This window comes from Megalopta genalis, chromosome 1 (assembly GCF_051020955.1).
Source record: "Megalopta genalis isolate 19385.01 chromosome 1, iyMegGena1_principal, whole genome shotgun sequence".
Taxonomy (NCBI): Eukaryota; Metazoa; Arthropoda; class Insecta; order Hymenoptera; family Halictidae; genus Megalopta; species Megalopta genalis.
This window is the reverse complement of record NC_135013.1, coordinates 2,610,520-2,637,438: the sequence shown is the minus strand read 5'-3', so window position 1 is coordinate 2,637,438 and position 26,919 is coordinate 2,610,520. Positions and strand designations below refer to the sequence as shown.

The window sequence follows — 26,919 nt, the reverse complement described above, 5'->3', positions numbered from 1 at the left end:
TTGCCAAGGTTATGTCAAGGCTCGAACAATCATATCTCCTCTTCCCATATTGTCCATTTCTGTACACAACCTGAGCGTCAGTAAGGGAGACATTACTGTACAGTAAAATCTCCCTATTTGTCGCCGGGACCGAATTCTAAGGTGTCGAGATTAGTACGCAGGAATTAATTTCTTCGAGCCTCGCGGCTCGCCTTTATTGTTGCCAACACCTCGTGAGAGGGAGAGAGATAGAACGAAACTATATTTTGTATATGTACTATGTATGTATTGTATTGCAGCAATTAACAAACGATTTCGCGCGTCCCCTTGGACGCTAATTCGAGGAAACGTAATCTGAGAGAGAGCAACGGCGGTGTCTTTTGCACCCGTTTATCTGCCAGCAAATAAATCAATTGCGTTTTAAATCCGCGAAAAATTCGTCAATGCTATCGCGCGTCGATGTTGTTGTCCGTTAATTGTTGTTATTGCCCGTTTTACGATAAAGCGATTAGTCGTGGGACCGCTCGTTCTCGCGCTCTAATCTGATATATTATAGCGAGAAAATGAAAAAAAATCTCGACTATGCTGTGAACCTTGCAAAGACAGGATACAAAATTTGTATTGTGCCGACGAAGATATTAATTGGCATTCTTTTACAATTGTTTGATTTCTTATTTCTGTCTTATTTTTTGTATTTTTTATTCTTGTCTCATTCCTGCATTTTCTATTCTTGCTTTATATCCCTATTCTTTATTCTTATTTCACATTCTCATTTTCTATTCTTGTTTTATATTTGTATTCTTTATTCTTGTTTTATATTTGTATTCTTTATTCTTGTTTTATATTTGTATTCTTTATTCTTGTTTTATATTTGTATTCTTTATTCTTATTTCACATTCTCATCTTTTATTCTTGTTTTATATTTGTGTTCTTTATTCTTATTTTATATTTACATTTTTTATTCTTGGTTTATATTCGTATTTTCTATTCTAACTTTACATTTGCATTTTTTATCCCTGTTTTATATTTGTATTTTCTGTGCTTATTTTACCTTTGCATTTTTTATTCTTGTTTTATATTCGTATTTTCTATTCTTATTTTACATTTGCATTTTTTATTCTTGTCTTACACTCGTATCTTCTACTCTTATATTCTATTTGCATCCTTTAATCTCGTTTTATTTCTCCGTTTCTTCATACCCGTTTTATTCGTCCATTCTTTATTCCCGTTCTATATCTTCGCAAGATATCTTGCAAATAGACCAAGATTACGGTCTCCAACGTCGCAATCTAACGTGATCTAATGAACGGGCTGTCTTCGTAAACCGGTCGCGGAACATCAAAAATTAATTAACGTCTGTCGAAGAAACGGTCGATTAACGTCCGTCAAACGGACGCGCATAATTAAATGTCCGACGTCAGAATACAGCTACATACATATTGCACAGCTGAAGCCGAGTGTATATCGGATCAAAATGCAAATGTTATCGAAGAACGCGCGAAAGATCACGGACATTCGTCAACGGAGATAGTTCGTAATCGCGCGAATGCGGCCGCTGATCTTGAACCGTTAAATACAGGGTGTCCCAAAAATGTCTCGCAATCCGAAAGTGACGGTTTCCTCGGATCATTTGAAGCAACTTTTTCCTTTTGAGAAATTTTCTCCGAGGCACCATTAACGAGTTATTAACGAAAAACAGTGACCAATGAGAGGCAAGCTCAGCTGGCGCGAGACGACCGAGCCAATGAGCGGAACTGGGCTTCGTGCGCTGATTAGCTGGGCCGCCTCGCGTCAGCCGTACTCGATTCTTATTGGTCACTGTTTTTCGTTAATAACTCGTTAACGGTGCCTCGGAGAAAATTTTTGTAAAGGAAGAAGCTGCTTCAAATGATCCGAGGAACCCGCCATTTCCGGATTGGGAGACATTTTTGGGACACCCTGTATAATTCTATGCACCGGAGGACGACCGTCGTGTACTATGATCCGAGGCAACCGTTTATCCGCGATCCGTGATTATTCGCCGACGCGCTCGCTTTTAGGGGCCGATATCGGAGCCGAATCATATTTTTTTTCGAGATAATGCCGACGCTATCGACGACAACGCCGTGCGAACAACGTTCGCGCTTTCTCTCGCGAGCAAAAAAAAAATCGAAAAGAGAAACTGACAACTAGACGACGGATTTTTAGGCTAAATAAACATTGTCCGGATCGCGATTCGAAGGATAGAGAAATCAAGATAACAAGCTTGCTGTTTCTCGAATCATTTTAATCGATCGAAAAAAAAAAACGGTACTAATAATTGATAATAATAATAATAAATTGAGAATAATGCATTGACGTATTAATTGATTGAAAATAATGCATTAAGATATATATATATAAATATGTATAGATTTTTTAATGCGTTATTTTGAATCAATTAATATGTTAATGCATTATTATGTATTATATATATATTTTAATGCATTATTTTCAATCAGTTCATACGTCAATGCATTATTATATATTATATATATTTATATATATGTATATTTTTTAATGCATTTTCAATCAATTAATATGTTAATGCATAATTCTCAATTTATTATGTACATATACGTCATTTGTATCTTATAATTTTATAATATATTATAATCCATTATATTAATATATATATATATTTTTTTCATTGCATATATGTATAATATATGCATTAATATATATGTATATTATTAATACATTATATTAGGGGGGCCGGAAAGTTATGTCGTTTGTTTATATTAAATTCAAACAGATAAATATGCGCAGAAACGACATTACCTTCCGGTCCCCCTAATATATATCCACTTAATATGTCATTAATATAATATATTAAACGATACATTGACGTTTTAATATCATTTGCGTCTTTTCGCTGTTTTAAATTGCATTTGTGCACTCGGTTTTCCTATGGACGCATAAAATTCGCCGACCGTAAACATGTCCGTTTCGTATGCGTCTAAGATGCAACGTCTAACATGCAAATTCTCATAATTCGTCGCGATATCTGCGACGACGTAAACTCGCCCGTGTCTACTGTATATGCAACCGCGACCTTTTACGATAAGACGATCGTAGTCGCTGACATAATCGAACGTTGTTCGATTGCGCACGATTTAGTAATCTATTATTCGATTAACAAACTCTCGCGATCGAATCTCCGTTCGAATTCTCGTGGTTTCCCGCGACGAATCGCAGGTAGTCCGAACATCCCGACGTCGACGCTTTGAAATACGATTACGCGAAAATTATTGCGTTTACTGCGACGATGATGGTACGAACGCTTTGCCTACAGATATAAGACAATTTACATGTACATATATTTACACACATACATGCATATATTAATATAATGTATTATAATATATTATAAAATTATGTAATATATATGTACGCATATATTATATAATTTTTAATATAAATAAATAAATAAATAAATAAATAAATAAATATAGTATATATGAATAATATATACATAATATATTATAAAATTATAAGATATATATGTACGTATATATCATATAATTTTTAATATATATATTAATAATATATTTAATACACACATATACATATATATATATATATATATATATATATTAATATAATATATTATAATATATTATAAAATTACATAATATACAATGTACGTTTATACCATATAATTTTTGTTCATTATATATATTATATGTTATTATTATACTATTATCTATTTATTTATATTTTAATTTATTATTATACATAATAATTATTATATATATAAATATATATTATTGTTTATTAATTATAAATTATATATTATATATTATTTTTATTACATTATATATATATTATATATAAAAAAACAAAAATATTTGTATTTTATATTTATCACGTACTTATTTTTATTATTTACTAATTTTATATCCCTCTCGAAACGCACGCGCGACCTGCATCGTCCCATTAACGGCGATCATTTTTTCAAACTCGGAGCCGAATTAATTTGTCGCCGCGTACTAATCGCTGCCGCGATCTTATCGAGAAACGATCTGCCGCTACGGTGACACGACGACATAATTAACGAGGGGGACTGTACGATTTATTAGTTTGCGACGTAACGAGAATCGGTCAGCGTCGCGCTTCCGGCTATCCGACTTCTTTTTTTTGTCGACACGGCTGTTCGTCGCGAAAATGAATCGGCCAATTATCGCATCCGAATAGAAACCATGTTTTTGCTTCGGTCGCGTCAGCCTAAAGAAAAAAGCCGGAAAGTCAGCCGAAGGAAAAAAAGGAATCGTCGGCGAAAGTTCGGAGAACCGAATACATGTGCTTATTTTAACTGTAGAATTAGAATAGCCTCCAACGCAAAGGGTTAAACGCAATAACTTTTTTAGAACTGGCCTAGACGACTTGATTTTCTTTTTTGCTCTAGATGACAGAGCGACCAGTCTGCTAGACCGTAACTAGATAACGCTTTTTTAAAACATTTTAAACGCTTCTTCAAAACATTGCTCCGAAATTAAAAACTCTCGATCTTTAACTTTTTTTATCGGAGCCAATATCGGAAATGAAAGAAAAAAAATACGTTTTCTTGATCTCGGCGAGTTGTACGCGTGATAAAACATGTCATCGAAATCGATCGACCTTCGTACCAGCTGTAAACAATTGAAGATCGCACAAATCGCAGTTTCATCCTGATTTTTTGACACTTTTGATTAATCAGTGCGAGAAATTTGCAATTTTTACGATCTTTCACGCTTGTAACTTGACTTAGCGAGATTTTTTTATTTTGGTTTCGTTGTTCCAAGTGTAATAGCAAAATTGCAACAAAGTAGCTCAGTCATTGCTTAGTATACCAGTCCTTCGATTATTTAAGCGAAAAATTCAAATCGTTTGCTCCAGTTTTTAAAAAGTTATGCGTTTTAAAAGGTGTCCGAATATTAATGGTAGCAACTGTATACAGTAATTTCTTTGTAATTGTAATTTATTGTAATTTCTCTGCTCAGATTACGCACACGAAAAAGGACAGAGATAAGATTATTAATAACCACAATTAATAATCTAGTAATAATCTTGCGGCAAGTTATGATAGTTATCTCCTCTTTCCAAATTGTCCATTTTTGTGCGCAATTTCAGCGCGAATTAATATTAATAAATCAATATTAATATGATATTATTACTATTATTAATAATAAATTAATATTAATATTATTGTTATTAATATTAATAACAATTAATTATCAATATAATAATTAATATTAATAACAATTAATTATCAATATAATAATTAATAATAATGATAATAATTATTACTATTAATAAATAATTATCAATATAATTAATATGATAATAATTATTATTATTGTTATTAATATATCGTGTTGCAATAAACGCTGGACACGCGCATAAATCTTCGAGCTGATAACGTCGTGTCGCTCATTATTCCCGACAATGGATCGTTTTGTACGTATTCATATATAAAATGCCAGTATCAATCGTGATTATTCTATCAGCAGTTCGATTATTGTCGGTTGCTAATGACCCGCGACTCACTTTGTTCGCGGCAGCAATTATGGCTGTCGCGTGAGATTACCGATAGAACATACAATAAATTACAGTATACAAATCATATTTGTGAATCGTTTCGAAATCCGTATTTGTAATACTAAATTGTTTAATTGAGCTGTCACGTAGGTATCGTTGTTCTCTCCGATTTTTCTCCTATTATCACATTTATTACTGTGGTTTCTTTTTTCTTTCTTTTCTCATTTTTCTTTTTTCTTTTTACTTGAACGTCGCCTCAATTAGGCCTAACTAATGAAGTGCTGACATTATTCCGATGACGCGAATGGCCTTACCGTGATTTCACGCGCGGCTCTGCGTTCGTGCGACGGCGACGGAGGCGTCATTGGCTATTTAAATTAACGAGCGGCGATAAACAATGCTCGTTGCGGCGGTCAGATCGGAGTATTAAAGGCGCGACGTTTATTAATTTGCCACGGAATATCCATGAAAATATTTCTCATTCCTGTCGTTCTTTTATTGGTACGTTCGCTGATATTATTGCGAACGTTTTTCCTTTCTTCGCACGCTTTTTACACGCTTTTAATTCGCCGCGATTTTTATCAGTATGTAATTGCAAAGGTTTATTTTGTTGATGTGACTTTATTAATAGATATTCTGTGCATCTATGACAAAAACGAGTAGCTAAAATATAAAATTGCGAGGACATGAGAAAAAGCTAAGATATAGAGTTTCCCGAAAATATGGTACTTCCGGGAAATGAGGGGTTCCCGAGGTCATTTGGAGCAACTTTTTCCTTTACAAAAATTTTCTCCAAGGCTTCGTTTACGAATTATTGACGAAATACGCTTGACCAATGAGAGGCCAGCTCGGTCAGCGCGAGGCGGCCCAGCCAACGAGCGCGCGAAGCCCAGTTCCGCTGATTGGCTCGGCCGCCTCGCGCCAGCCGCGCTTAACTCTCATTGGTCACTGTTTTTCGTCGATAACTCGTAAATGAAGCCGCGGAGTGCATTTTCGCAAAGGAAAAAGTTGCTTCAAATCACCTCAGGACCCCCCCCCCCCCCCCCCCACCATTCCCCGGAAGTACCATAATTTTGTGACATCAGAATATAAAATTGTGAAGACCTAATTAAAAATTGTAAAGACATAAGAAGAAGCTGAAACATTCAAAACTGTGAAAACACAAGCTAAAATATAAAATTGAGTAGCCGCAAGAAGAAGCTAAAAGCTAAGATTGCAAAGAACGTAAAAAGAAGCTAAGATATTAAAAATCGCAAAGTCGTAAGAAAAAGCTATAAAACAGCATGCGCCGTGACAAATTTTCTGTTCCCAGTTCCACAATTTCATTGATCAAGTTACGCAGATGTCGTGGAAATCTTTGGAATTGATGTTCGATTAATATTTCCGGAGCATTCGCAATCGAGCCATAATCGATCGATATACATATCCCGATACTTGTTACGTCACCGATTTCCATGATCGAATAGTGGAAAGCGAATACACATATTACGCCGTTTCTGTGGACTGACAGGATAGACCGGTCGTTATCTAATTACGCGTGGCTGCTGGTTAAGGGTGGAAACGAAGTAGCACGTTATAATTTCACCTCCGAACAGACGAATGTTAATCGCATCCGTTCTATAAACCAGGAACGGCCGTGTCCGCTGTGATTAACAGTTGCGGACACCTCTCCCCCCCCCCCCCCCTCAATGTGTATGTCTTTCTTTTTTCGGCTGCAATATGAATTTCTTCGGCGATTCGCGCGCAGTTCACGGACACGCGGTGCACCTTGCGCGTTCTTTCCCAACCTTCGTCTAACGCGCGCTTGCGATTGGCCGGTTTGCTTGCTGTTACGTCACGATCGCTGGCATCGTGGCACACTCCGATTCTTCGTCATAGCCGCGATTGACGAAACGAATCGCCGATGAAAAAGCAACGTTCTATTATTACCAATATTATCTATTGCCATTATTCCTTTAAGGGTGGACGCCACCCTTAAAAAGTCGATTCTATCTTTTTCTGGTTTTTATTGTTATATATAAACACTAGTAAAATAATATACAATATTATTAAATAATATTATATAATAATATTATATTATTAATATTAATAATATAAAATATTATGAAATAAAATTATATAATATTAATAATATAAAATATTACGAAATAATATTGTATAATAATATTATATAATATTATTTCATAATATTTTATATTATTTTACTACTTTTTATTATTATTATCATTGTTATATAAATGTTCGAAACCCCTAAAGAGGGGTTTCGATAACAACGAATAACTTTGCCAAATCGCGCGATTATGACTACGAGCAAAATTGAAGAAACGGAGCTGAAACTTACGTTTATATTTTCGTAGAGAGACTACATCTTTTATTTAGCGATTATCTATGAAAGAATTTTCCAAACATTATCGGTTTCTTGACGCCTCACGGCTGCGCGACCCCCATTAACCAACTTGTATAACATTGCCTCTGCATTGTCTATTGACCCCAGCTTTTACGAGCAGTGACTCTCAAGGTTCTTAGATATAGGCATCGTTTAGTAATGTTATTAGTTTCGGTATCTGCTCGAGATAGACGCGTGGCAAGGTCAAGCACGATGCGAAGCCAGGCGAGGCGCGAAAAGACAATAGGCGAACAAAAGGATAATCGACAGATCATGGACGCTTGCTCGTTCTCTCTGTACTTTTCCTCATTATTATATTGCAGCATCTTGTAAATAATGAACAGTGTGCGAGTGTCTCTATGTCATTATAGTAGTATTTCTCTACTATTTAGTGTGATATTTCACTATTAATATTGCACTAGTATTTCTCTACTATTTAGTGTAGCATTTCACTATTAATATTGCACTATTATTTCTCTATTATTTAGTGTAGCATTTCACTATTAATATTGCACTATTATTTCTCTACTATTTATTATAGCATTTCACTATTAATATTGCACTATTATTTCTCTACTATTTAGTGTAGCATTTCACTATTAATATTGCACTATTATTTCTCTACTATTTAGTATAGCATTTCACTATTAATATTGCACTAGTATTTCTCTACTATTTAGTGTAGCATTTCACTATTAATATTGCATTATTATTTCTCTACTATTTAGTGTAGCATTTCACTATTAATATTGCACTATTATTTCTCTACTATTTAGTGTAGCATTTCACTATTAATATTGCACTATTATTTCTCTACTATTTATTATAGCATTTCACTATTAATATTGCACTATTATTTCTCTACTATTTATTATAGCATTTCACTATTAATATTGCATTATTATTTCTCTAATATTTAGTGTAGCATTTCACTATTAATATTGCACTATTATTTCTCTACTATTTAGTGTAGCATTTCACTATTAATATTGCACTATTATTTCTCTACTATTTATTATAGCATTTCACTATTAATATTGCACTATTATTTCTCTACTATTTATTATAGCATTTCACTATTAATATTGCAATATTATTTCTCTATTATTTAGTGTAGCATTTCACTATTAATATTGCACTATTATTTCTCTACTATTTATTATAGCATTTCACTATTAATATTGCACTATTATTTCTCTACTATTTAGTGTAGCATTTCACTATTAATATTGCACTATTATTTCTCTACTATTTAGTATAGCATTTCACTATTAATATTGCACTAGTATTTCTCTACTATTTAGTGTAGCATTTCACTATTAATATTGCATTATTATTTCTCTACTATTTAGTGTAGCATTTCACTATTAATGTTGCACTATTATTTCTCTACTATTTAGTGTAGCATTTCATTATTAATATTGCACTAGTATTTCTCTACTATTTAGTGTAGCATTTTACTATTAATATTTTACTATTATTTCTCTACTATTTAGTATAGCATTTCACTACTAAATTGCACTTGTATTTCTCTACTATTTAGTATAGCATTTCACTGCTAATATTTCACTAGTATTTCTCTACTATTTAGTATAGCATTTCATTATTAATATTTCCCTAGTATTTTTCTACTATTTAGTATAGCATTCCACTACTAAATTACACCAGCATTTCTCTACTATTACCATTGCCCCCATTTCCAGCAGTAGAAATTTCTCTCGACTTCGAAAAATTTCCATATTTCTACTTCGAAGTACATGTGTGCCGTTCGTATGTCATGCAAAATGTAACGTGACTCCAGTCGCCGAAGTGTTAATTTCGTTTTCTTTGCTTTGAAGCACGTTTTGCCGTCACTGTAACGCGAAGTGCTAAAGGTTATTTGACGTAAACAAAATATGCACTGAATTCAATTGATCTCTCTCCTATTTACGCATGATCTCCAAACAGGTATTAACAACGCGTCACTTTGTTTGATTTACGGATTCGAACTCTTCATCGTCCGTACATACGTTTCTCATGTCAACATTACTATTAGAACGCGGATCTTTATGCAAAATAAAAGTTGTCCGCACCAATTGCAAGAGACGTAGTCGCACCGATTGCAATCGAGTTTATCTATCAAATCATTTTAATCGCGATAACTTTTTTAAAACTTGACCTGAATGATTTGAATTTCTTTTCTCTTTTTAGATGATATTTCACTATTCCATATTTTAGCTATACATTTTCCACGTCTTAAAGACACCCATTTCACTTCCATTGCAGGTCTCAACATCTTTAAAACATTTTTGCTGGATCGAACGTCGTTTCGACGACTTAAAGATTTCTGTGTTAGGTCGTGAGACGTTCAGACCTACAATGGACCTAAAATAATAGAGATCCTAATGACAAAAAATTGAGAAACGAATTTTTCACCGTTTCTTTAATTTTCTACTGATACATTATTCAATATTAAGCACTGCTATATCCAAATAAATGTCGTAGAAACGTAAAAATATAACATTCGACTAATTTGTTTTCGCAAAAATGAGAACACAAAACGATCTTGAAGACGTCTTAAAGCCGGTCAGTTTTCTAACACAACACGTCCTTGAAGACGTCTTAAAGCGAGCCAGTTTTTTAATACAAGACGTTCTTGAAGACGTCTGAAAGCCAGCCAGTTTTACAAAGCAAGACGTCTTCGAAACGACTTGAAAACGTCTCAGAGACGTCTCTCAGCAATCCGGAATGTTTCCTTCGATCGGTTCTAAGCCCATCGAGATTTCTAAACTGTATACAGTAGTGTCTCCCTTACTGACGCTCAGATTGTTCCCTAAAATGAATAATTTGGGAAGAGGAGATACGATTATCCGAGCCTTGCGGCTCGTTTTTATAATTGTTGACAATTTATAACTATAAAAGTAAACCGCAAGCCTCGAATAATCGTATCTCCTTTTCCCAAATTGTCCATTATTGTGGTCAATCTGGGCGTCAATTAGAGAGACATTACTGTACAGTGATGTCTCTCGAATTTTTATAGTTTAACTTTTATGCCTCTCGTTTTTATAGTTACGAATTGTCAAGGTTATGTCAACATTATGATGCAAGGCTCGAACAATCATATCTCCTCTTCCCATATTGTCCATTTTTGTGCACAGTCTTAGCGTCAGATAGGGAGACATTACTGTACAGTGATGTATCTCTAATTGACGTTCAGATTGTCCACAAAAATGGACAATTTTTAGAAGATGTGATACGATTATTCGAGCCTTGCGGTTCGTTTTTACAGTTACAAATTGCCAAGGTTATGTCAAGGCTCGTACAATCGTATCTCCTCTCCCCAAATTGTCCATTTTTGTGCGCAATCTGGGCGTCAATGAGAGAGACATTAGTGTAAAAATTATGAAATAATCGAATCTCTTCGCGCTTCCCGAATAATATGAATTGACCGACGACGATCTTCGCCGCCGTTCTCGGCCAATAGCGATCGAGTGCCGCGGCAGTGGGGCAGCTAAATAAATGTGGGGGTGGGGGGAATATAAGCGCAAAGGGGCCTTCTTGTCGCGCGACGACTATACGTTGTTCCGCGTACAGCAGGGGTGTCGAACTCAAAAGCTAACTTGGGCCAAATAAACAATGCTTAACTTTAGGTGGGCCGCAAAAAAAAGTTAATGTTCATAGAAACAAATATTTTTATTTTGACTATTACATTGTAATAAACATATATAAAGTTAAATTATTGTTTACGTCCTGATACTTGACATCTCTCGCAAAAATGTTCATCTTGGGCCGCGAGTTTGACACCCCTGGCGTACAGTAATGTCTCTCTAATTGACGCTTAGATTGTCCACAAGAATGGACAATTTGGTGAAAGCAGATACGATTATTCGAGTCTTGCGGTTCGTTCTTATAGTTCTTTACAATTCGTAACTATAAAAACTAACCGCAAGGCTCCAATAACCGTATCTCCTCTTCCCAAACTGTCCATTTCTATGTACAATTTGAGCGTCAGTTAGGGAGACATTACTGTAATCGAAACTGTCGCGCGACCGAGAACGGTCGATCCTTCCTGTTTCGACACGAGTAAATATAGTTCATGTTCGAACGTTTCCGTTGCAGAGCGTCGCGCGGTGCAATTATGCAAGAACTGTGATCGACCGAGCAAGGAAACAGTGAACCCCACGTGGCCGTGAAAGAGGAAGAGGGAGGAGGAGTAACCGGCGCTAGACATGCGTCTTCGAACGTGAATCACGGTCAGAAGGAAAACACCGTTTCCCCGTGAACACGGTCTCCGTGAGCGCGCACCGCACCGCGTCGAGACGACGAGCTCTCTCGTGATTTATCGCCAGGAGAAAAGATGACCGCCTCGCCGAACCATTGTTCACCGTCCCGGTCGTCCCTCAGCTGCTGCCAGGTCGATCACAATAGCCACGACGATGTCCACGGTGCCGCGATCGTCTCCAAAGAGAACTATTACCTGAAGGAGAAGCACTCGTTCCCGAAAAGGCCGGAAGTCGACGTGGCTTTCCAGGATCTGCGATTCACGGTCACCCAGTGGAGCATTCAGAGCATCCGAACCATCAAACCGAGTAAGTTCACACCTCGAACATGCTTTTAATCGCGCACGTTCCCAAGCGAAGTTCGATGCAATCTCCCGTTGCTGGTCCGCCGGTATTTTATTCTATTTATTTTATGCAGAAGAAGAAATAAAAAGAAAGAGATCTTATATGTATGTGCAGCCGTCGCACCAGTGCAATAAAGAAAAATCGAATATACACCGAGATTTACAAAACACATTTTTCAGATTTTCGTTAGAAGCTCGGATAAAAAAGTTGGAAAGGAAAGTCTTTTTATTCTATCTAGCCTCTTTATTCCAAGTAATAGCAAAATTTAGAAAAGTTATGGTCTAGCAGACTGGTCACTCTGTCGCCTAAAAAAAGATCCAAGTCGTTTAGTTCAGTCCTAAAAAAGTTATCACGTTTTGAAAAGTGTCCGAATATTAACGGGAGACGCCGTATGTATTTATTTATTAGTAATTTATCGAAAATACAATTTTTCGTTCATAATTTTTCTATTTCTCTTTTGTATTTTTTTTCTATGAAATTTCTCATCCATTCTATTTGCCCGCACTATGACGCTTTTACTATATCTGCTGTATACTTATTATTATTATTATTATACTTTTTCTTTTATATTCTTTTCTATGAAATTTCTCATCCATTCTATTTGCCCGCACTATGACGCTTTTGCTATATCCGCTGTATACTTATTATTATTATTATTATTACATTTTTTTCTTGTCCTCGTATCTTGCACAATATTTCCGTGCATATTATCAATTTCGAGCGCGAGTTGTTAATGTTCGCGAATAAACGGATGACGAATCATTGACGCGTCAATTTACCAGTGGTTTACGGTTCACGCCGATTATTTCGCGATTCTCTGCGTCATCGTCTTTACAGTACTAGATTATCGTTTTACAGGGTGCACTCGTGACTCTCATGGTGCTGCACGTTTTTTTTTACATCGCTTAACACCGAACCTACCGCGGTCGAATGACCGGTCACAGGTTTTACGATTATAAAAATTGTGAAAACACTTTCACGAGAAAAAGTACGTTACTTTTCGTAGAAAAAGTACGTTATATAAGGTACGCCGGTCGATTTTACCCCGTTTGGTAGGTTTAGTATTCAAGTTTCTTTCACTTCTTTTTTAGTTTTCTGAGGTTCTAACAGTGCACGTCTTCTTAGACCCTTATAGGTTAAGTGTGCGAAGCCCCAAATATACTGTGATATTTTATAAAAGTACTAAAATCTAACATTTTATAGCGTGTAATTTTCTAGAAACGAATCTCATCATTTTTTATATGTTTAATACTGATAACTTATGACATATAAGTAATCGCAATCGCAGTTTTAATTCATTTATTGACTTTGATATTTGGAAGCTTATGAAATATTACAAGTCTTATGAAATACTCGTAACGACAGCTGTGAACGCTGATTCGAAAAGCATTTATATTTTGGTAATTAAGAACTGTTCATTTTAGCATTATTTTTAGATAAAGTAATCGTTACTTTGATGAAAAGTCGACGTACACTATCATCTATTCTCTGACACAGTATTTGGCGTTTAATTTTAGTTGTTACATAGTTGGTGGCGTTATTAGTTTTTTTTATTATGCGCGTACATTCCTGCGGTGCTTCACCGAACTATGTACCATAACCTATACAGTGCAGTTCTCGATGAGCTGGTACGAACACACCTGATCGTGGAGCACATATACTTAATTTGTAAAGTGCTGCAGTGAGAATACATTGATCCTAGATATTGTAGCTGTATCTAAAAGGAAATGGGTTATATCAACCTTTGTTATGCAATAATCGAAACGCCCTCGATACAATTTGGCTCGCAGTGGAAGATACATAACCTCAGTAGTGCACACGTATGGTCTCTTGACATTGCGATTTTTAACGAAATTTGTGCCTTCGAAGATCCAATATTTTTAGAAAAGTGTAGCTCGAGTTAACGTGTATGTATAGTGCTCGTTCGATTCTGACAAATCTCTTCGAATTAGTATTCGCCAAACGTGTTTCTCGCGGCGTTCATTTCTCGCAGCGATCATTCTAATGAATTTCTTCAACGTTCGCTAAAAGACATTCATTTGCATTGAAATTGGCGGCGGATTGCTCGAGAAACGAGTAACTGCGTTGCACACGGAAGACGTCGTTGATTCGGACGCCGCGCGATTTCCTTTCGTCGGGAGCGACGATTGCGCGAAGGTTTTCCCCTCGAGAAAGCGTGAATTTTGAAAAAGTCACCGCGGTTCATTCATAGGTCAGTTTCTCGGGCCCGCGACCGGAGCCCGCCGCGATTCCGTCGTTCTTCCCGTCTCGGCGTATTAAAATGTCACCGGTGACGTCAGGTGAAAGCGGATGGAAGTGGTCCTGCGAGCGGCGATGAAAGTTTGAAACGGGTGAAAGCGGTCGAGCGTTCTCAGAGAGGAGACAGACCTCTCCTCTCGTTAGAAACCGACGAATCGGACCAGAGTCGCGCCAAACGGCGCCCGTTTCGACATCGCACGCTCGGAAACTCGTTGCAGAATTTATCGGATCTTAGAGCTATTCTTGCTTCTTTCCATTGGCGCGCGATTTTTGACACTGAATTAAAAATTAAGTTAAATAGTACTCGGTTAAGTTTAACTGAGTTAAAATTTTCGACTAAAAATTCGACTAATTTTTTTCATTCATGATTATTCAGATTATTCGATGTACAGTGAGCCACAAAAGTGTCCGTACACTTTTTAGAACGTAATAACTACTTTTAAAATTGGACAAAATTAATTTGTTGTTAGATGATAGACTAGTCTACTAAACAATGATTAAAATGCTTTCTGTTTTAATTTTCCTGTTACTTGGAGTAACAAAAAAAAAAAAGGAAGAAATAGGAAACGAGAGTTTTTTTTATCTTTTTTTGTTATTCCAAGTAACGGCGAAATTAGAGAAAAGTATTTTAGTGATTATTTAGTGATAGACTAGTCTACTAAACAATGATTAACTTACTTTCTGTTTTAATTTCCCTGTCACTTGGAGTGACAAAAAAAAAGAAAGAAATAGAAAACGAGAGTTTTTTTATCTTCTTTTGTTATTCCAAGTAACGGCGAAATTAGGGAAAAGTATTTTAGTGATTATTTAGTGGACCAGTTTCTCTATCATCCAAGGAAAATTCAAGTCACATAGTCCAGTTTTAAAAAAAAGTTATTGCCTTTTAAAAGGTGTGGGGACACTTTCGGATAGTGGTAACACTATTGCAGCAAATATTACAATAACATTCGATCAAAATCAGAATTAAATATTGCTACTTTCTCAATGTTACATCCTCACGTTATAACTTAATGTTATATTTTATTGTTACATCTTAACGTCACAACTTATTGTCACTTTTATTTTGTCGCTTTTACATTGTGTTTACATTGCCGCTTTTGAAAGCCAATAAATAGCAGCTGTTAGTGACCCGTAAATCTAGTTTTAACGAGTCCTTCGAATTCAAAGACGCGATGCATGCAGATTTCTCGTGCGTTCTATCGCACGCATAAATTTTGTTTTGACTTTCGACCGAGCAAACAGCGTTCTTTCAAGGAGAATCTGATTATAATTTGTTTAATGATCGCGCAAAAAGCATTCTTTCAAGGAGAAGCTTCGGAACTGCTGCTTGTCAATGGCGCAACAATTGCGCGGGTCATATGCGAACGGAGTCTTCTATTTTATTTTCAACGATAACGAAACGATCGTAAAAAAAGAAATAACATAATAGACTGTCGAAGCATAAAAGATACGCGTGTCTTCTTCGTGCTAGAAGATTCTCTCGCCGATAAACTACAAGGCAAGGTACTTTGCCTCTCATATTTTATTCAACCGCGAATGTTGCGCTCGCCGCTTACTCACGGCCCAAATGTATAATTCCGCGCGTGTCCGTTCTAAACGCGCCGAGATGAGCCGTGAGTTTCGTCGCCGACGCGCGATGCGACGATTCAGTATCGCCTCCGTTCAGTTTTACATGGGTTATCATATATATTACAGGTTATTATCAGTTGTTTCAATACTGGGTGTCCCGAAAATGTCTCGCAATCCCGAAATGGGAGGTTCCCGAGGTCATTTGAAGCAACTTTCTCCTTTGCGAAAATTTTCTCCGAGGCTTCGTTTACGAGTTATTAACGAAAAACACTGACCAATAAGAGGCGAGCTCGGCTAGCGCGCGGCGGCCCAGCCAACGAGCGCACGGAGCCCAGTTCCGCTCATTCGCTCGGCCGTCTCGCGCCAAATGATCTCGCCTCCGATTGGTCACTGTTTTTCGTTAATAACTCGTAAACGAAGCCGCGAATTGCATTTTCGCAAAGGAAAAAGTTACTTCAAATGACCTCAGCTACCCCCCATTTTCGGCTGATAAAATAATTGCGGAACACCCTGTATATGAAATTAATAATTATTTAAAATACAACGAAAATTGATAACGTTACAATTATTTTAAAACGTTATAGATAACAATTTTAAGTGGTGAGTCGGAGTCACCGGTCGAGCGCAAAAAGGGTTAAATTTATAGAGAAAAGAATCGCACAAAAAGGATACACGAATCACATTATTACAACAATGAAATTAACATTAATGTTCGTATTATATAATTTAAAATAATTTTTTCATTTTGTTTGACTTAAGTGCTTTTTATATATGTATATGTATATATATGAAATTGACTTTTACGACTCGTGCGGCAATTGCACTTTTAACAGTTATCTAAAATACAAAGAAATTTGATAACGTTACAATTATTTTAAAACGTTATACATAACAATTTTAAGTGGTGAGTCGGAGTCACCGGTCGAGCTCAGAAAGGGTTAACTTCGTCAAGCAAAAGAAATTCTTTACTTACATGCACGCCGGTGGCGGAACGTGTTAAGGATTTAAATCGGCCGTAAATCGTTCTACGAAATTCTTCCAAGGAGCCGTATACAAATTGTATCAGAGAATTAGAAGATTTTGCCGGTTTGCCTGACCGGCTTATACAGCGTGTCCCAAAAATGTCTCGCAATCCGAGAATGGGAGATTCCTGAGGTAATTTGAAGTAAGTTTGTCCTTGGCGAAAATGCAATCCACGGCTTTGTTTGCGAGTTATTAACGAAAAAGAGTGACCAATGAGAGGTGAGATATGCTGGCGCAAGGCGGCCGAGCCAATGAGCGGAACTGGGCTTCGCGCGCTCATTGGCTCGGCCGCCAAACTCTAGGCGAGCTCGCCTCTCATTGGTCAGCGTTTTTCGTTAATAATTCGTAAACGAAGCCACGGGTTGCATTCTCGCTAACGAAAAAGTTACTTCAAATGATCCCAGGAACTTCTCATTTCCGGTTTGCGAGACATTTTTGGGACACCCTGTATTTTATTCAAACGCGACCGTCGCGTCTCGCCTGCTCCAAACGCAGATTATTCCCCGCGATATTTGAAACGCGCGGCGGAGATAAATCGCGAGTTTTCTTTTTATCGCTGTTGTGTGCCAGCAGCAGCAGCAGCAGCGTCTGTGCATTTCGATGGGCGCCGACGCGCGTGCAACGGGCTGACAATGTGTCCACGCAAAGTTCAGTCGATCGCATCCGTTCGCCGAGATTTCTTGTATTATTCATGCATCGACAAAGGAGATATGCGTCACCGGCGATGTCGACGCGGACGGGCGGGAAAGGCAATAATCGGGGACGCGCGGTTCCCAACGATCGAATACGTTGGTTTCCTCCAGAAATTGCTGCTCTAATTCAATACCGAGATAATTAAAGAAAAAGAAACGCGATTTAGAGATATTCCACTGTTCCCTAGCGGCTAGTGTCATCTGGACGATGCAATATGTACTGACATACATCTTTAAATGTACAAAACAAAAGCATTAATCACCGTGTCCCACTGTTCCAGTTCTTCTACATTCTTTGTGCGCATCTGGAGAAATATTGAGATATTGAAATAGCTATATTTGTATAGATTTCTTTTTTATTCTATTTTATTCTACTTTATTCTATTTTATTTTATTCTATTTTATTTTATTTTATTTTATTTTATTTTATTTTATTCTATTTTATTCTATCTTATTCTATTTTATTCTATTTCATTCTATTTTATTTTATTTTATTTTATTTTATTTTATTTTATTTTATTTTATTTTATTTTATTTTATTTTATTTTATTCTATCTTTTTCTATCTTTTTCTATCTTATTCTTTTTTATTCTATTTTATTTTGTTTTGTTTCAATATGCAATAGTACAAAATTCAATGAAAATAATGTTTTATTGTTTTCAAAATTATTCATTATTAACAAAAAGCATTACCGGAGTTCGTCCAACGCGGCAATGCTCGGCGAATCGAATTTCGTATCTTTCGCCGGCGGTGCGGCGTACGCATAAAATGTGTGCTTCGTCGTCACGTACGGACCTCGTGTCGTCACGTATTTATCGACCTCCAAACGGAAGCGGAATAACATTATTCCAAACGCGGGCGGACGGACGGTCGCACATGGCGAGCAACGTTCTTTTACGTTTTCACGGTAAACAGGCACGGTGGAATCGGAAATACGCGAGCCTCCGGCGAAGATGCGTAATACAGTAATCATTTTTTTCTTTTTTCTTTTTATATTTATTATTTGCAACTACAACAGGCTCGCGAGGGGAGGAGGTTCCCAAAAATGTCTCGCAATTCGAAAGTAAGGCATTCCTGAGGTCATTTGAAGCAACTTTTTCCTTAGCGAAAATGCAATCCGCGGCTTCGTTTATGAGTTATTAACGAAAAACAGTGACCAATCAGAGGCGAGATCATTTGGCGCGGGACGGCCGAGCCAATGTGCGGAACCGGGCTCCGTGCACTCGTTGGCTGGGTCGCCGCACGCCAGCCGAGCTCGCCTCTTATTGGTCACTGTTTTTTGTTAATAACTCGTAAACGAAGCCTCGGAGAAAATTTTCGCAAAGGAAAAAGTTGCTTCAAATGACCTCAGGAATCTCCCATTTCCGGATTGCGAGACATTTTCGGGATACCCTGTAGAGCTTGTAAAGCTGAATCCAATGATATCCAGCTTATAGTTTTTGAGATAATTAATGTAATAAAGTAATGTAATAAAGGATCGCGCAGCGTGGCACCGCACAGCAGGGAGTGGGGGTGCCTCGCTGTGTAATCCAGTGCGTCTTTCTGGCCTTTTATTAGCAATTTTAACATTGATTAATCTGAGAAACTATAAGCCCCCAAAACAGGGGGCATCATTGGATTCAGCTTTACAAATTTCATCGAAAAGTAAGCATCGATCCTGGGGACCCTCCACTTGTCAGAGGAACACAGTATTTTTTTAAGAGCGAACACCGTGACCGAAGCGTTCGCTACGTACGGCGACCTCGAACGTTACGAATAAATAAGCGAGATCAAAGTGGGGCGAGCGGAAATCGTAATTGGGTTATCTTATCAATAAAAAAGAAAATAAGTCCTTAATTTACTGTCTCTCGTAAACTGGTTTTTTCATGCAAATTGAAGTTTAAGGTCGATCATCCGATGATCGATTTATCTCTCACATTTTTTCGAGTTATATTTATGTAATTGAATACGTTGAATTTTTATTTCATTTTTTAATTACGAGTTCAGTGTTCGCTTTGACTGCATTTCGAAGAGCGATGCCTCGCGTTGATAACAAAATCAAAATTCTAAGACTTAAATATATTATCTTAGTCGTCGTACGTTGTTTCTCACTTTTCGTATGGATACCGACTATTGTGCGACGCCGATTCTCCGGTAAACAGGTAGAAAAACTTGAAAACAACGCTTCGCGTCCGTCCATAAAAGTGTTATCTTTCGAGTGTCGCTTAAAATGTCTGTATGACTCGCGATGGTGATTTGCAATAATAACCTGTTTCGTACAAATATTATTACGTTTTTTCTTTTTCCAAGTCGTTTATGCAAGCGTACTGTAAATATCAAGTTTTTGCTCCCCTAAAAAATTATTTCCATCGAGAAAATATTTATCGCAGTTGCAACTGCGAAGATAATTTCGAGAAATTCAGGGTTTAGGAACAGCGACTGTTCTATCTTTTGAAAAATTCGAAAAATCATTAGGAAACAGGTGTGTTCCAGAACACATTCACTTTTGTGATGATGGTTATCCTGGATCGATTGTCATCAAATTCATCGAACAAATTCCTTCAAACTCTTCCCTTTTTTTTGCACTAAAGTCTCCAGTCTTCTCTTCATTCTCTTATTTTTTTCTCAGTCTTTTAGTCATTTTACCAGGTATTTTATTTTTTATTTTTTTATTGTCCTTCGACTTCTTCCGCGATGTTTTTATTATATTTTTTGTTTACTCCACTAGTTCTTATAGGGTTCTATACGATCTAGTATAGATCTCTACAGGGTATCCCATAATTATATTAACATCTGGAAAGGGCAGGTTCCTCAGATCATTTGCAATAACTTTTTCCTTTGCGAAAATGCGATCCGCGGCTTCGTTCACGAGTTATTAACGAAAAAGAGTGACCAATGAGAGGCGAGCTCGGCCGCCTCGCGCCAGCCGAGCCAATGGGCGAAACCGGACTCCGCGCGCTCGTTGGCTGCGCCGTCTCGCGCTTGCCTCTCATTGGTCAAGCGTTTTTCGTCGATAACTCGTGAAGGAAGCCACGGATCGCATTTTCACAAAGGAAAATGTTGCTTCGAATGACCTCAGCGACCCGCCCTTTCCGTATCACGTAACATTTTTGGGACATCCTGTACGTCGACGTTTCGATGAGACGCATGATCGCGAAACGTAGGCGTGTTACTTAATATAATTTCGCAACGTTTTTTATAGTCCGTGGAGATTTCTCTTATTAATTCAAGGCATTGCGGTTTTCTTACGTTTTTATTTAACCGTGTACCAAGTCATTCTCTATATGTTTTTTTCTCTCTTTTTTTGTAATTGTATAACTAATGGATAACTTTCAGTACGTACTCAATAAACAAATAAATAAATAATTATTCATCGAATCGCCTCTTCGTTTTCAAAATATTTGAATTGCTCTTGCAAATCTTCTCGTTCTTTCAATGTCACCATTATCGTTTTCTTGGACCCGTAGCTTCTTTCCGTGTGTTCCTTTTCAATTTACGGAAAAGATCGACAAACTGTTACTAAATATTATCGGGGGTCGCGCGAGCGATAACATCCGCGCGCGATAACGCCGGTCCTTTGAAATTCGCGTGTTACATGATCGTTACAACGGCCAGATTAGTCGGCTATCGTTTATAGTTTCATAACCGTCTGCGCGTCATTTGATTTGATTATCGAGTCTGGTAGCCAGCCTGTGCACGATCGCGACAATATGAATTTTTCTATTATTATTTATAGAGAGGCAAATTGTTGCTATTCTGCCCCTCGTTGGTCGAATTGTCCTAACTAATATTTCCGATTAGTAGAAGAAATAAATTTTGTTCTCGTGGATTGCAGCATCTGTTGTCAGGCAGAAACTTCTTTCTCTCTTTAACAATTTTAATAACTCGATAATAATACGATGACATTCTTAAATTCTCTTAATTCGTCTATTGTTTCAAATTCGATCTACTCGTTCTCATCATGAATGCATAAGATCACTTTTTTAATAGGTGAAAGTAAATCAATAAAATTACATCAGGAACGGTATAGTCTTCGCGCGACTAAAAGGCATCTTTGCGTTTGTGTCCCCCCTCTTACTAGCTGCGGTAGTGGGGGAATGTAAACGCACAAAGGTGCCTTCTTGCCGCACGAGGACTATACTGTTCCTAATGTAATTTCATTGATTTACTTGAAATGATAAAAAAGAATTTTATTATCAATTTCAAGCTTCATTTTTTGGATGATCGCTGGACCGTGGATTTTATGCATTTATGATGATAATTAATAGATCGCATTTAAGAGTGTTATCATATTATTTTTAAGTTATTAGAATTGTTAATTGAATACACATAGGATACTGTAGTATACTATTCTATACATAGAATACTGTAGTATACTATTCTATACATAGAATACTGTAGTATACTATTCTATACATAGAATAATATAGTATACTATACTATACATAGAATACTGTAGTATACTATTCTATACATAGAATAATATAGTATACTATACTATACACAGAATACTGTAGTATACTATTCTATACATAGAATACTGTAGTATACTATTCTATACATAGAATAATATAGTATACTATACTATACATAGAATACTGTAGTATACTATTCTATACATAGAATAATATAGTATACTATTCTATACATAGAATAATATAGTATACTATACTATACACAGAATACTGTAGTATACTATTCCATACATAGAATACTGTAGTATACTATTCTATACATAGAATAATATAGTATACTATACTATACACAGAATACTGTAGTATACTATTCTATACATAGAATACTGTAGTATACTATTCTACTGGGTGTCCCAAAAATTTCTCTCAATCCGGAAATAATGGGTTCCTCGGATCATTTGAAGCAACTTTTTCCTTTACAAAAATTTTCTCCGAGGCATCGTTAACGAGTTATTAACGAAAAACAGTGACTAATAAGAATCGAGTACGGCTGACGCGAGGCGGTCCAGCCAACCAGCGCACGAAGCCCAGTTCCGCTCATTGGCTCGATCGCTTCGCGCCAGCTTCAAATGACCTGAGGAATCTGCCACTTTCGGATTGCGAGACATTTTTGGGACACCCTATATACATAGAATAATATAGTATACTATACTATACGTAGAATACTGTAGTATACTATTCTATATACAGGGTGTCCCACAATTATTTTAACAGCCGAAAATGAGGGGTAGCTGAGGTCATTTGAAGTAACTTTTTCCTTTGCGAAAATGCAATCCGCGGCTTTGTTTACGAGTTATTAACGAAAAACACTGGCCAATGAGAGGTGACGGTGCGAGAGAGAGAGTCCGCGAGAGAGTACGCAGCACGAGGCTTTGACAGATGGTCGGGACGGACTCGAGCCACGTTCGAAGTATTGAACAAATCACGAAGCGAGAACTTTCCGGATTTTTTTTTTACTACGTGACAGTGATATTTTGAAGAAAAACGCTGTTCACCTTTACTTTAGAATGTCTGAAGAATATTTACTAATTTTTCGGACCCGAAATAATAAGTAATTTAACCGTGACGGCCGTTTTAATTTTCTAGTGTGCATGACACCTCGTGTGTAACATATGAAATTTTTAAGCAAGGTGTACAGTGAAGATTAACAAAGTACGTAAATGATATTTTACGTTAATGGTATTTTATTTAAATAATTCCGTGTCCGAACATAGTTCAACGAATGATTCGCAAAGCTAATTTAATAAATAATAATCGTGTTAAAGGATGTAAGGGATATGTTTGTTAGAGAAATATGAAGAATATTATCAACAAGAAACTCACCCATTTAGTTGTAAAATCCACTTCATGCACGAAAATGTGTGCAGGAGGATAGTGCATTGACCTCGTACAATGTATGATGAACTGCACAGCTGATCTGTATCCGACGGCGACGAACAGAAGGATATCTCCAGGCAGGCAATTTCAACGTTTACTTTCACTGCATTATCACTAAACACTGATCACTTATCAATAATATTTATGGACCAACTTTCCTGGGTTAATATGTATAGCTCTGAAAAGAGCCGATTTTTTTATGCGACGCGTTCGAAGTTCTCACTGTTAACGACACGTATGTACCACGTTGTCGAGATGAACTGCAGAAGACTGGCACGATGGCCGACTGTGTTTCGTTCTCCTACGAGCGAATTTCAACTGTTTTCCATCGAACGCGAACATTGTCAGCCATCGTGCTAGTCTTCCGCAGTTTATCCCGTCAACGCGGTATGTGTTCTTAACGATATGAACTTCGAACGCGTCGCATAAAAAAATCGGCTCTTTTCAGAGCTATACATATTAACCCAGGAAAGTTGGTCCATAAATATTATTGATAAGTGATCAGTGTTTAGTGATAATGCAGTGAAAGTAAACGTTGAAATTGCCTGCCTGGAGATATCCTTCTGTTCGTCGCCGTCGGATACAGATCAGCTGTGCAGTTCATCATACATTGTACGAGGTCAATGCACTATCCTCCTGCACACATTTTCGTGCATGAAGTGGATTTTACAACTAAATGGGTGAGTTTCTTGTTGATAATATTCTTCATATTTCTCTAACAAACATATCCCTTACATCCTTTAACACGATTATTATTTATTAAATTAGCTTTGCGAATCATTCGTTGAACTATGTTCGGACACGGAATTATTTAAATAAAATACCATTAACGTAAAATATCATTTACGTACTTTGTTAATCTTCACTGTACACCTTGCTTAAAAATTTCATATGTTACACACGAGGTGTCATGCACACTAGAAAATTAAAACGGCCGTCACGGTTAAATTACTTATTATTTCGGGTCCGAAAAATTAGTAAATATTCTTCAGACATTCTAAAGTAAAGGTGAACAGCGTTTTTCTTCAAAATATCACTGTCACGTAGTAAAAAAAAAATCCGGAAAGTTCTCGCTTCGTGATTTGTTCAATACTTCGAACGTGGCTCGAGTCCGTCCCGACCATCTGTCAAAGCCTCGTGCTGCGTACTCTCTCGCGGACTCTCTCTCTCGCACCGTCACCTCTCATTGGCCAGTGTTTTTCGTTAATAACTCGTAAACAAAGCCGCGGATTGCATTTTCGCAAAGGAAAAAGTTACTTCAAATGACCTCAGCTACCCCTCATTTTCGGCTGTTAAAATAATTGTGGGACACCCTGTATAGTATACTATATTATGCCATACATAGAATATTCTAGCTTTGCTTAAAAGGTGAAAGGCTCATGAATTTCCAAATACTTGTAAATATTAAATATTGTAAATTACTACGACGCCGTCCTCGCCGAGTAGAAAACAATGGAGGAATTGTTCTCGACATCGATTTTCATTATTTCGTCAGTGATACTTCACAACAAAGTCGACAATAATTTCACGAAATAGCTTAAAGTCCAAGAAGCTTCTTTCTCGTCGAATTGTTTATCATGCAAACGAACGATTCGAACGATTTCCTATTTCGCTTCCTCCCGTCCTGTCTATCCGGCAACGAACCGACCGTGGGAAAGCGGGAACTGCGCGAAAATATCCACGGCTCCCGATAGGCGGATGCACAATGCCAGCCGCATCGCATTACACAAGACTAATGTCATCCTTCGTGTTTCGGTTCCCATGTTATTATTGCATCAACGACTTCCATTCTGCCGACTCACAGGATTTAAGCTCGTCCCTTTGACATTGATAGGCTCGTCATTTTAGGCGGACGGATATGCTTACCTGGAAACCAGTTCCTGAAATCGGTTCTTCGGTTATTCCAGTTTTTACGAAGCGACGCGATAAAAATAGAAACAGAAACGGCGGATCTTTAGACGAGCCTTCATTCTTCTTCCTCCTTGCTCTTGTTAGACAAAGAATTCTGCTGACGAGAATTCTTTTCGAACGTGTGATACTGTTAATTTATGGCAAAAAAGAAGAATACGTTCTTTTGGATTTTATAACACCATAAATTCAATTATAACACCAAGAATCGCGACCTTCTATTAAACGTGTGTATTAATTAACGTTTTTTATCTTTTATTATTGTATAATAATGTTTCATTATAGTGGCATTTACTATATGGTATTTATTTAATAAACCATATGGAATTTATTTAATACATGGCATTTATTTAATATATGATATATGAAGATTTACTTTAATGGCTTTAATTTACTTTTTTTAGTTTAATTTGGTTTACTGTTTTCGTCTTTTTTCCATAAAAGGCTGAAGAAGATCGCGGACGTACGCGATCTATACAGGGTATCCCATAATTATATTAACATCCGGAAAGGACAGGTTCCTGAGATCATTTGCAGCAACTTTTTCCTTTGCAAAAATGCGATCCGAGGCTTTGTTCACGAGTTATTAACGAAGAACAGTGACCAATGAGAGGCGAGCTCGGCCGCCTCGCTCCAGCCTAGCCAATGAGCGGAACTGGGCTCCGCGCGCTCGTTGGCTGCGCCGTCTCGCGCCAGCCGCGCTCGCCTCTCATTGGTCACGGTTTTTCATCAATAACTCGTGAACGAAGCCACGGATCGCATTTTAGCAAAGGAAAAAGTTGCTTCGAATAACCTCAGCAACCCGCTATTTCCGTATCGCACGACATTTTTAGGACACCCTGTACGTAGACGTTCCGATGAGACGCGCGATCACGAAACTGTTACTGACTGGTGTAATTTCATTGACCAGTTTTTTAAATAATTACAGCATAGAAAGAAACATCGATCAAAGCGAGGAAAAACACCGCTGTCAACATTAGCTCGGAAACGAATCGATAATTACTACCGATCGATGATGACTAACGCACATGTTGCTATATATACATATATATCGGTTAATGATTGCGCATTATTATCGCGTTTGCTCGCTTTTTTTTCGGTCCCGAGCTTACACCGCGTGAGATCATCGG

General features: G+C 37.1%; 1 protein-coding gene across 1 annotated transcript in view; it reads left to right on the top strand.

The window, feature by feature from the left end:
- The window catches only part of LOC117223581 (ATP-binding cassette sub-family G member 1), a 62,782-nt gene that overhangs the window by 10,762 nt on the left and 25,101 nt on the right, over nucleotides 1-26,919 (top strand). The window contains exon 2 of the mRNA XM_076518984.1: nucleotides 12,002-12,471. Within this exon, the coding sequence (XP_076375099.1) occupies nucleotides 12,240-12,471 (232 nt within the window). The 5' untranslated portion in view covers nucleotides 12,002-12,239. The remainder of the gene's footprint in view (nucleotides 1-12,001; nucleotides 12,472-26,919) is intronic.